At 31.4% G+C, this 12,410-nt stretch overlaps 1 protein-coding gene and 1 long non-coding RNA gene across 3 annotated transcripts; both read left to right on the top strand.

The window, feature by feature from the left end:
- Positions 1-378: 378 nt before the first annotated feature.
- On the top strand, positions 379-2,164 carry LOC114183415. Its single transcript, XR_003604361.1, has 3 exons — positions 379-465; positions 580-654; positions 1,901-2,164. It is a non-coding gene; the product is annotated as an uncharacterized LOC114183415 (long non-coding RNA).
- Positions 2,165-3,053: 889 nt separating this feature from the next.
- On the top strand, positions 3,054-10,343 carry LOC114183413 (2-dehydro-3-deoxyphosphooctonate aldolase). 2 transcript variants are annotated; one of them, XM_028070426.1, is made up of 15 exons: positions 3,054-3,130; positions 3,274-3,325; positions 3,441-3,538; positions 4,236-4,332; positions 4,997-5,062; positions 5,631-5,690; positions 5,795-5,869; positions 5,992-6,076; positions 6,540-6,598; positions 7,407-7,451; positions 8,184-8,282; positions 8,464-8,511; positions 8,647-8,694; positions 9,526-9,584; positions 10,071-10,343. In XM_028070426.1, the coding sequence occupies exons 2-14, from the start codon at positions 3,290-3,292 to the stop codon at positions 9,580-9,582; spliced, it is 873 nt and encodes a 290-aa protein (XP_027926227.1). In that variant the 5' UTR covers positions 3,054-3,130; positions 3,274-3,289; the 3' UTR covers positions 9,583-9,584; positions 10,071-10,343. The 2 variants fall into 2 exon arrangements, with proteins under 2 accessions (XP_027926227.1, XP_027926226.1); XM_028070425.1 differs by having other exon boundaries at positions 3,089-3,325.
- Positions 10,344-12,410: the final 2,067 nt, after the last annotated feature.

Below are 12,410 nucleotides of genomic sequence, written 5' to 3' on the forward strand. Positions count from 1 at the left end.
CATAGCAAATTAGAAATGATTATAGTCTTCAAAGATACACAGAAGAAATAAGGACAAGAATAAGATGATAGTAAAATGATTCAAATGTGTTTATATTTTAAAAGAGATATATCATGTCACTCTTAATGTATAAAAGGGTATAATATAATTTTTCTAAACATAATTCAAGTGAAAAGATTTTTAATTTATTACCGAGTTTTCAAAATAAATTATTGAATTAAAATTGTTTGAATAGTATACTTGTGAGCCCCTTTTTCCAGCTTATAATTTGTTGGGCCTGGCTTTTTAGTAGGCCCAAGGCCAGCCCAGTAAGGGACCCCAATACCCCTTCCAACTACTCACTATTCCACTTGTCTCTTTTTTAGAAACAGTCCCTTCTTCTACTTCTCATATCTCCAGCAAGGTGCTATGCTAGGGAACAATATTCTTTCGTCTCCAAGCTAGCTCTACCCATTCCACCTCCGAGTAAGTTGAACCTCAGAGTCTTGGGTCTGTTTCCTCCTCTTTACACCGTTTAAGTGTGTTGGTCTGGTTAGGGTTTAATCTCACACCCTGGTTTATCTTGGTTCTATGTTTCAGCTCATTGTTCTAGCCCTTGGAACCGTGGTACTCCTTAGTTGTGGGTTTGTTGCGTTTTGTTAGCGTCTAAGCAAGGTAAGGGAAGCTAGGTCTCTTCTTTTTTTTGTGTCTTGAAGTATGTGGTCTGTTTCTGCTTCTGTTGTATGCATAAAGTGATTTAAAAATGCTTATATCTATTTTGAGTGAACTATATGGATTGTACTTGGCTGTGTTGGATGCTGCATGCGTGAAACAGTGGGAGAGAGTTGGTATTCTCGCCCAAGCGAGCTCGTCTCGCCTAGGCAAGAATAGCAGAAGCTCGCCCTGGTGCTGCTCGAGCATCTCGCTCAGGCGACCAACTCTTGTTTTGAGCGACGCATTACCTCGCTAAGGCGAGAATGGCTCGCCCAAGCGAGCACTCGAGGAAAGCCAGTGTGCTCTGCTCGCATCCTCGTTCAGGCGAGGGATTTTAGTTTTGGGCGAGTGGTGATCTCGCCCAAGCGAGGGCTCGCAGAGTGCCACTGTTACAGGCCTCGCCTAGGCGAGAATGCCTAGCTGAAGCGAGACAGCTATTGTCGCTTAGGCGAGGGCTTCTAGCCCAAGAGAGGACAGCGCAGGTTCAGGCTTTATGTTTCTGTTTACGTTGTGCGTGGATACTTATCTCGAACATACATGATTCATGTGGAATTGCATGAGTTGTATGTGTTATGTGAACTGGAGTTGGTATGCTAGAAGTGATTATTGCATGAAACTGTTAATTGGTGGTGTTGGCATGGGAAGTTGATGTTTGAAATGAAAGTGGTGGTTATGGTATGAGAAATGTGATTTTGGTTGTGAGATAGGCGTAATTCCATGAGTCTCGTGGGGAGATCTCATGGTGGTGTGTAGTGTATATATTAATATAAGAATTTAAGTAACAATTGCATACCGAAACTCTAAAGGGTCAGTGAATCTCATGTAGAGCAAACTGATCCAAGTGGTGAGAGTAGCGGGAGGCCCTAGTCTCTGGCAAGATAATGACCTTAAACGTTTAAAGGCTAACCTTGTGTGTGGTAGGGTGAAACCCATTGGCAATGGCTCTGCAGAGCAGTAGAGGCCACCACAAGTGCAAGCATCTAGTGAATCTGATTTTAATATATTTATCCGGATAATTGAGTCATAGTGTCTTGCTTGGTTGCTCTAACATGAATTGGTGCCTACTTTGCTGCATGCTTGAGAACTGTTTTAAATATATGTGTGCTATAATAGGTTAAATTCGTCTTTCACTAGCTTACCCTTTTGATTTCGTGTTTGTGCTTGTCTTTCTTTTTCTTTTGCGATGATCACCTCTTGGTGGGAGCAGATGAGAGAAACGTTCAAGGTGGGTCTGGTGGTAGCAACGGTGCAGCTTAGAGTATCCTGTTCTTGGTGGTTCTTAGGAGCAGTTTCACGGTCATGGGGCCTTTTTGTAATAGTTGTCTTAGTGACAACTCCTTTTGCAAACTCTTTTACTGTCAATTTCTATGTTAAGTCCCTGGCATTATGTTAGATATGCCCTAGTACATTCTAGTACCTTTATGGATGATTGTAAAAGTACATTGTTTGATTATGATGTTCATCTGATAACTCTGCTTTTTTTATAATGATGTGATGTTTTAATTTAGTTGAATTATTCTATTTAAATGAGATTTCACTGGTACATAATATAATCATGCATCTGTGAGTGTAACATACTCTTATGTAATCACCCTTTTTTTCAATATTTCTCTGATTTTTTGCGTGAAATATTGGTACATTATATTAACACTTATACTCTCACACACAATAATAATAATAATAATAAATAATAATAATAATAATATTATTATTATTATTATTATTAATTTTAGAATAAATAATGTTAAATTTTAAAGACTAAAATCTTAACCAAGATTGTTTTACTCTAATGCCTTAATTTAAGTTTTAACTCTATTATAAATTTGAAATATTTTTAACTGAGTTTCTATTAAATCTTTTAAAATATTAATTACTTAAAATTTGTATATCCTTCAATTAATTTTTTATTATTTATTTTTTCTTCGTTTAGTAATCCGGTTGGTATCCTACTTGTCACCTTGTTTACTTGTATTTTTTATGTTAAAAAACTGTAAGATTTTATGATTAATATAAAATAATATGATATTTTAATTAAATAAAATGATAAATAATTTTTATTATTTGATTACTAAGGCGTAAGATTATTTTATATTAGTAAAAAAATCTAACAATTTTAAATGAAGACAAATATATTAATTTAATTAATACAACAATTAAATGAAAAGAATTGATTAAAAAATGTAAAAGTCTTTACACTCAATTAACAAAAAAAATTAATAAAAATTAATATAAAAACATCTAAGAGACCTTACTCTTAGTTTTATACTTATATTTCTTATATAATTTTTATATAATATTTCCTAAAATTGAAGTGAATGTAAATATTGTCCCAAAATTGTGATGATCGACGAAACATTACTCACATAATAACTGAAACTCGATAGTAATATTTAGGAGTGATTCGTTGTACCATTATCACTGAAGAGAAGAAAAACAAGTTACGTGGTTTCTCTCTTCAGATCTGTCTCACTCTTTCACTCTCATTTTTTCACGCGTTTGAAAAGTCCTACAAACTTTCGTTACTTCTCAAACATTGTCGTGCTGAATTACTGCATCTTTTCTTACTTTCCTTCTTTGCAGCTTCATTTTCTGCAAGATGGATCCGTCGTCATTGCTGTTTAGTCACCTCAAGGTTCGTCTTTTTCTCGCTGATTATGAGTCTCTGGACTTTGAATTTTTCTGGGTCATTGGTACAACCTTTTTTTTCTGATTTTTTTTATGGTTTGTGTTTCTTGGAATTTCATCAGGGTGCAGACCCGTTCTTCCTGCTAGCGGGACCTAATGTGATTGAATCAGAGGATCACATTCTGCGGATGGCTAAGCACGTCAAGAGCATTGCAACTGAGTATGTAGCTATCTTTATTTATGATTAATGTTATTTTTTTTTGTCTCTGGGAAAATAAATGCCATTTGATGGAAATGCCTTAGGACATTGCTACTTAGCACTATGAATTATCAAACACTTATCAGGTGTTGATTTTAGAATAAAGTAGATTTTTTGCAACTCATCTTAGATGTTTCCTTTTCATGAGAAAAAGATGAATACTGGAGTAATACTCATCGGTTTGAAGCCAACTTTTGTTTTGTCTTCAGTATGAAGTTAAATACTTTCTCCTTGTTAATATTTAAAGTAAAAAGCAAATTAGAGTAACAATGGATAAGATTTATTTAGTTTGCGCATGATCTCGTGTTTTTTTAATGTTTACAGCTATCCCCTTATAGGGATACACACTATAATATGTTTTTTGGGTATCGAGGATGTTGATGTAGTATATTTCAAACAATTAGAGGGGTTCGTGTAAGATAAAAGAGGAAGGATTATTGGAGGGAATTAAACGAAGGTTATAAGTGTGATTGACTGTTAAAGTATGGGTATGAATATGGTAAGAACTAATTGAAAAACTGTAACATGACAATCACATGGTTTCCTGATGGTGCAGCAACTTACACATAATTGTCCAAGTAAAAATCGTGAATAAAAATGATTAGTAGATGTGATGTTAATTGTTGATGGCTAACAAGAATATATACGTGTCTTTCAGGGTTGGAATACCTTTGGTTTTCAAGTCAAGCTTTGACAAAGCTAACCGAACATCATCAAAATCATTTCGTGGCCCGGGGATGGTTGAGGGATTAAAGGTTCATATTTCTGCTGTTTTGTTATGATAATATCCTTGTGGTTGGTTTCTTGAGGATTCTAGGTGTTGTAATTGTCCAATAACTTGAGACTATATTAGATCTGTGTAAATTTTTCATGACTTTAAAATAACCCCAAAAGATAGCTTGTAGCCAGAGGTGTTTAGTTTCCAAATCATAGTGAGGGTACTTTGGCCATATATCTTGCCAATAATTTTTAACACGGTCCTTTATGTTTTTTCTGGTTCCACCTATCCTCGAGATTCTGGAGTTAAATATTGTCAGAGTTGGAGGTAGCTTCTGTACACTTTATTGCAGGGCCTTGAAAAATCTCATCTTTCTAGTTTCCTTGTAAGGACATTCAAGGTTCTGAATTAGCAGTGATGTCACCTTGCAGTGCCAAAACAATGAGATACTATACTGGTGGTACTAGTCAAATTAGGAGTCATCTTTGTAGTATGTGGGAATTATACAGAAGTCTTACTTAGGAAGGAATTATTTATGACCTATATAGCCGTTGACACTGGCACTGGTACAGTAATAGACATTTTGTGTATTTTGTTTAAAATGTAAGTTGCGTTACCTAAATCATCGTATTTGTGCTGGATAATGCTATTTTATCCTAGTTGAACGTTTTCCTTTTCTTATTTTTCTGTTTTATTCTCAGATACTCGAGAAGGTTAAAATAGCTTATGACATCCCTATAGTGACGGATGTGCATGAGACCATCCAGGTAAAGTATTTAGTTTTATTGAATTCATGTTTCATGGCCTTCTTGCAGGGGTTGAGGATCATATATAGTACTGACATTATTTAGCATAGGCTAGTATGATTTGAATTATATGTTGTTTCAAAAGGATATCATTATATGTTTATTAGTGCTGAAATAGGAAAATGGAAAAAAGTTTTCTTAATTGCTTCGATAAATGCAATGTGCATCATGAAATAGTTGATACCTTGTTTAAATTCTTATATGTTATTTTCCCTGGTGTAATCAATTTACGTAGAAACAGTAACTTGAAAAACATTTTGCTCAGATCTTCCATTAGTATGAAACCATATCTTATACATCCGAGTTTGGCTCTCTTATTAACGCTGATATTTTCCTTAACAATTTGTTGTACCCATCTAAATTTGAAAATTAAAATGGTTAGCGCCTTTATTATTAAAAATTTGTAATATTATCATATTGAATGATCAAATTTATACTTCCAGTTTATAATTGTGAATGGTGCGTGGTATTTTCTTATGTTAGATTCTGACTCGTAATCTACCTTGGACACATATATCTTTTTTGCCAGTGTGAAGCAGTTGGCAGAGTTGCAGATATCATTCAGATTCCCGCATTCCTGTGTCGCCAAGTAAATAGATATTGCATTCAATTTCATTATCCATTATAATGGGCAATTAAATTTAGTTGATGTGTCACCTTTACTTGTTTCATTCGTTTTGCTTCTAATGACAGACCGATCTTCTAGTTGCAGCAGCCAAAACTGGGAAAATTATCAACATTAAGAAGGGCCAGTTCTGTGCTCCTTCTGTTAGTATACTATCCAACTTTATGAGTTACAATTTCAATAGTTAGCAATGACTTAACTTAAGCCTGGGAATTAGTGTCTACTGACTTTTACCATTATTGTTTCGTTGTTTTCATGTCTATAGGTCATGGCAAATTCAGCTGAAAAAGTTCGGTTAGCTGGAAATCCTAATGTGATGGTTTGTGAGAGAGGAACAATGTTTGGATACAGTGAGTAAATAGCTACTATGTAGAGGTTTTCTGTATGTTTCTGAATTTTGTGAATCTTGCAAGAACCAGAATAATTGATGAGTAATTGCTTTTAAGTGGAGAAAATTAATTGTTTTTCTTTTCATTCTCTAATGCTTCATTTCTAGAGCATTTTGTTGTACTGCAAGATGTGATTTCACTAAGAAAATCCTATCAAGTGATGATAGTTATTGCTGTATGCCCACCTGTTGTATTTTCATAGTAGTCTTGTGTTCTTTTCACTTGTCTAATTTAACATTGCAATCTCAATTTTGTTTTCCTAATCTGTTATCTGCCTTCTTGGCCTCTCATTTTTAATCAAAACTTTTAATGTGTATATGATGTATAATATTGCCTTAGAAAAGCAATCATTGAAATCAGTTGCCTTTTGCATTTTTCTTTACAAAACCCAGAATTGATTAAAATCTTTTCCCTTTTCATGCAGATGATTTGATTGTTGATCCACGTAACTTGGAGTGGATGAGAGAAGCCAATTGTCCCATTGTAAGTAGACCTTTCTTTTATAGTATGTTTTAGGATAAAATATTTGAATATTTATATCCTTTCTTATTAAATGAAAGGTTAAAGTGGAGAAGGGCAGTTTCTTCCAGCAGCTTTTCTTGATGGCATAGTCCCAATCATTTATTTGATGAAAATATTTTAGTTGATTGAATGACAAATCCCTGTGAACACAATCAACCTGATACACAACTTTTGATGTGGACGATGTTGCTTCAATTGCTTACCCTATGGACATTTTCTCTCATGCTCCTATCTCTCCTTTCTCTGCAACTCGTACTGACTTAGGATAAGGTTGATTCCATAGTTCCTGAAAATATTTTTTTCTTCGGCCGGATACATTACCCAGGTTTTAATATGTAGATGACTTTCATTAATAGTCTTTAGTAAATATCCCTAAAAAGCTAGAATTAGAGTGTTTTATTTTGAATATAAAATTCAAAGAATTGATTCTTGTGTGGTTTAGAGGATCTAATTCATTTTTTATTGATCTTTTAGTCAAAGAGGTGTATTAAAATTTCATTTTTTTGCAATCTCAAATTAATATATTAGTTATTTACTCAATTGATGAAATTAAAAATAAGAAAACCAGAGTGCATGCATTTATTTTTAGTATCTATAAGAGTGATACTTAATTTAGTTCTTTACTATATTCCCTTATCATGTAGAACTATTCTTTTACCCAGTCTTTTGTATCAATTTAAATTTCCTCATGGTGAAGTTTCTTGCACCTATCTCTGATGCTGTTTAGTTTTTGGAAAACCCAAATATTTGATATTGGTGCTTGCCTTAGGTAGCTGATATAACACATTCGCTACAACAGCCTGCTGGAAAGAAGGTATGCTTACTATTGTTGACTCCCATATTTGTTTGATATTAACTTCGTTTTGAACAGTCTATTTCATGTGATACTATTTTAGCTTGCAACATAAAATAGTGGAATAAACACTGCTGTAGTATTCGTGTTGACAGTATCTGTTAGAATATTTGAATTGTTATTTTATTTTCCAAGTCTTATTATATTAGCAGTCTTTTTGGGCTATAAGCTTATTTAAGTTTGCTACACTAGAACATGACCGAGATTAAGAGTAAAATCATACAAGTTGGTTCTTTGCAGTTTGTATTTTCCAACACAGCACATTAATCTTCTATCAGCCATTGACAAGTTTTTTCCTCCCTTTCTCTTTCACATCAATTATCTCAATTTCAACCGTCTCTTTTATATATTTGCGTTTGGTATGTTGGTACGTGAATATAGCATAGGCCAAATGTCACTCAATTAATTTCGCTGGGAGAGTTACAGATCACAGTTTTCAGATTTACATTGTCAAAAGCGCATGCATTGCTTCTATGCTTTGCTGATTTATGAGGAACTGAGAATCATTTAGAATCTTTGACCGATGAGATTTTCACTCTCTGTGGGTTTGTTGTATAAACTTCTATGCTATGCTGCATTAATATGTTTAAGTATATTCACTTCTATAGTTCAAGGATTTCATTGACATTCTGAAATGACCTTTCCAAGTCTTACACCAGTTTGGTTGGATTAAGATTCTGTTTTCATGTATAGTTGGATGGGGGAGGTGTTGCAAGTGGAGGTCTTCGAGAACTAATACCTTGCATTGCAAGGACCGCAGTTGCCGTTGGAGTGGATGGGATCTTCATGGAGGTATAGAGAATAGCCTATGCCAATTACAATTTAGTAGTACTTTATAAAAGAAGGTATTTTAGAGTAAAATTTCAGCTATATAATTATGGCTTGCAATTCCAAGATCTTCCATTCAAAGAGTATCTTTATCTGTTTAGTTTTGTCTATTGCTGAGCTTCTAAAAGCTTTCTTGGGCTTTCAGGTGCATGATGATCCACTGAATGCTCCTGTTGATGGACCAACACAGTGGGTGAGTTGTTGCTTACCGCAGTTATTCAGATTAATACACATAATTTCCTCAATATTTCCTTTCCTTTGGATGGTCCCTGTATTTTTTTTTTCAACTAGGGCACTTAACTATGTTCAATATTATCTTATGTGACAGCCTTTGCGCCATTTGAAGGAGCTACTTGAGGAGCTTGTAGCTATTGCTGTAAGTTGTTACTTGAAATTTATGATTCTAAGTCGCATGATATAACCTCTAAATAGGCAATTGGGAAGAGTCTTTATATCCCTATGGCCTAGGAAATATCTTATTGTAAATATATGAAATCTTGTTTGTTATTAAACATCTTACCGACAAAGATGATAGTAAATACTCTTTTAGTATAAATTTCCAACTCATACTATTCTGTTCTGTGATTGGGAGGTTGGTTGATGAGATTGGTACGTCAAGAAGGTTAGGGTTCTAGTTATGAGATCAACAGTGATTGACCAATAAGAAAACGAAGGGTTGATAATGAATCTACTTTTGATTAAGTTAGATTTCAACAAGCTGAATTTGTTACTCTCTTCAGTGAATCCTAAGTTAGTCTTGGAGATCAGAAGATTGTTACACATAATTAAAAGGATTGAGCTTCTCTGTTTTCTATCGGTATAAAAATTTAATGGACTCATGGGATTGGTCTTTATTCCATATTAGAATATGTTTCAAAATAAACTCCTTTGAGTTCAATTTTTTAAAGAGATATACTACTTACTGGCAAATTCAACTTCCTCTCGGAAAGGCTTTAATCTCTTGAATTTGGATGTGATGAAAAATCAGAGTTCCTAGTTCAGTTGATGTATATTTCATATATATGAAAAAAAGGAGTACATTATAAGGAAAATTTTTATCTTGTAACACTCAACCCTTTGTACCCTGTGTTGGTACGTAAGGAGAGGTGGTGGAACAATGTCAAACTATTTTTCAGTTGGTGGAGTCAATAAGCTGCTTTGTAGTTTTGAACCTGAATTCCACTAACACCAGTTTGATATCTTGTAGAAGGTAAGCAAAGGGAAGAAACAGTTCAAAATTGACCTCACGCCATTTCGTGAATAATGGTAAGAAATGCTTTTCTTTCATCATATATTCATTTATGTTTTTTTTTCTCCAGCCAGTTAAGGTTCCTTTTTCTTTGTTGATTTTTGACTAAAATTATATCCTGCAAGCATGTGATTTCACATCTTATTGTGAAAGCATGTTCTTAAAGCCATTTTCACAGGGTCTAAAAATTTTATGTACTACATGAAATATCCATTGATAAAGATAAAACCAAAATCGAACTTTAAAGTCAATCAGTTGTATAAGTTATCCTTGCACTTAATTAAACACTGACCAATTGCTAGATTGTTATCAAACTTACGGAAACATGGAAATGAGATTTTAAATAACCAGAAACTTCTAATGCAAAACCCGACCAGGATTGCAACACATTAATATGAATTCAGAACTAATTATCCTGTTGTGATTTGAGTTAAATCAGAAGTGCTTTACCTATTTTAAAGTATAAATGCATACACATCTTCTAATCCAGACTTTGTTTGCAGGTGATGGTTTTCGGTCATGCTGAATATGATTCTGAGTTTTGATCTTTTAAGATCTCTCAAGGTTGAATACAAGGAGATCTAGTTGATCTCAAAAATATTATTTGATAATCTATGCTTGTTACTCTGAAGTGGTAACACCACCAACTAATGTTGCTCAAATATCATGTGTAGCCTTAATCATATCAGTTGTTAAAGTTGAGACAATTAATTGAACACTGTTTATTAACTAAGTTTATTATCAGGAAATGAATTTATTTTCTGCCATTTCTCCAATTACTTTATTTAACGCTTTCCAGCCATTACTATAAAATATCTCAAAGTAAATTGGCTCTAGTGTACAAAATGTTAGCCTAGTGGCTTTAGTATATTCTTAACTTTTTAGGAGAAATTACAGAACTGATGATGAGTAAATAGTCTATGCAAGTATGATAAGCTTAAATATTTCAATAGTAAATATTTTAAATGTTATATTTAATGTGCTTTTTTTTTAACGAGTGACTCGGTAAATGTTTTCCACTCAGTACATATTAAATTCAATTGACAATATCTTAAAATAACAAGCGAGGATCTTCGTCTTATCTGGTGGCTTTGTGAGTGTCCATCACCCATATCTATGTTCATGTGTGTGTGAGCGGGAATAATCAATTTTATTACAGTAAATATTCGTTTAAGTCTGTATTTTGATCTTAAATATTTAATATGAATTTATAAAAAATTAAGAATTATATAATTACAATATAAAATATAAAATATTATAAGGGTTGAGATCTTGCAGAGATTATAAAAATATAAAAGATATAAAATGTATGATAAATATAAAAGATATGTTACAAAATAAATTTTTTATTTTGTTTTATTCATATTATATTATATATATATATATATATATATAATAAAATATAAAATCAAATGATTTTATGTGATTATTTAAAAAAATTAAGTTATAAAATTATTAATTTGAAAATTTTTCACATTAGATGGTATGCATACTTGAGGATTGAGCGATTGTTTATCAATTCTTGAACTTGTATTAAAGGATGTCGTGTAAAATGGAAAATAGATTAATGTGTGTTATTGTGTGTATAATAATAATAATATATATATATATATAATAATAATAATAACATATATGTATAATAGTATATTAGTTTTTACTATAAGACTAATATAATATATATTATATTATATTTTAATTTATTCAAAACAAAACTATTTATTATATCAGTCAAATAACTCATAAATTTACATCATTTTTATTTTCAAATTTACATATTTTCACTAAAAGTACAACACAAACTTTATCTTCCTTCTATTCAAATTCATCTGCTTTCCTTCTTCAAATTCATCGTGAAGTATATGTTTCTGAAGATGGGAAAAATATGATTATTATACTGTTTAGAAAGAAGTAAAGAAAAAATGCCGAGGTATAATAAAGAAACAAAACTAAATAATGTTGTCTCCAAACTTGCTGAAAACTGAAAAGATTTACTCTAAAATGAGTTATAGTGGAATAAAATTATAATTGATTATGTAGTTAATTTTTTATTAATAATTACATTAATAAGATAAATTATTAAAATAAAAAAATTAAATAACAGATGAAATAAAATTAATTAACTTAAATTTTAATAATTTGTAAACTAATTTATTTTAATATATTAATATTTTAAAATACAATTTTTTATTTTTTAAATTTTATAATAACTTTTACTTTACTTTAACTTTCTTTTTTAACTCCAATTTATGTTTTTAAAATATTTTTACGTCGAAATATTTTTTAAAAATAATTTTAAATATATTAATACACAAAAATCACACCTATATTTTCTATTATTTTTTTATATTAATGTCTTCAAAATTCACTAATTTTAATAAATTAAAACTTTTAATATATTTTGAAACATTGTACATTCATATATTTTTAAAGACACAATATACAAAAAATAAATTAAAGAATTCAAATTTCGCTTTTTACTTTTTTTTTTTATTTTAAACCCTAAGCTCTAAACTTAATATTCCCAAAATTTACTTTGAGTATACAATTTGCTTATTTTATCAAAACTTTTTATGTGGAGGAAGTGTTTGGGTAAAGTTTACTTCAGTTATGCTTTTTCAGTGGTTTTTTGACTTTTGAAATCTAAGAAATAGTTCTTAGGGGGCATAGGAAGTATCTTTTTGGTACAAATTGTACTTTCTTGGAAAGTTGAAGTTGTCATATATATATATATATATATATATATATATATATATATATATATATATATATATATATATATATATATATATATATATATATATTTACAACTTTTTATATCTTTTGACCTAAGTTTTGTTCCAATG

This window comes from Vigna unguiculata, chromosome 5, assembly GCF_004118075.2.
Source record: "Vigna unguiculata cultivar IT97K-499-35 chromosome 5, ASM411807v1, whole genome shotgun sequence".
Classification (NCBI taxonomy): Eukaryota; Viridiplantae; Streptophyta; class Magnoliopsida; order Fabales; family Fabaceae; genus Vigna; species Vigna unguiculata.

Coding starts and splice junctions, on each gene's coding strand:
- LOC114183413 (XM_028070426.1), top strand. CDS start 3,290: ATGGATCCGTCGTCATTGCTGTTTAGTCACCTCAAG. Junction 3,539..4,235: donor GTCAAGAGCATTGCAACTGA/GTATGTAGCTAT, acceptor CGTGTCTTTCAG/GGTTGGAATACCTTTGGTTT. Junction 6,077..6,539: donor AGGAACAATGTTTGGATACA/GTGAGTAAATAG, acceptor CTTTTCATGCAG/ATGATTTGATTGTTGATCCA.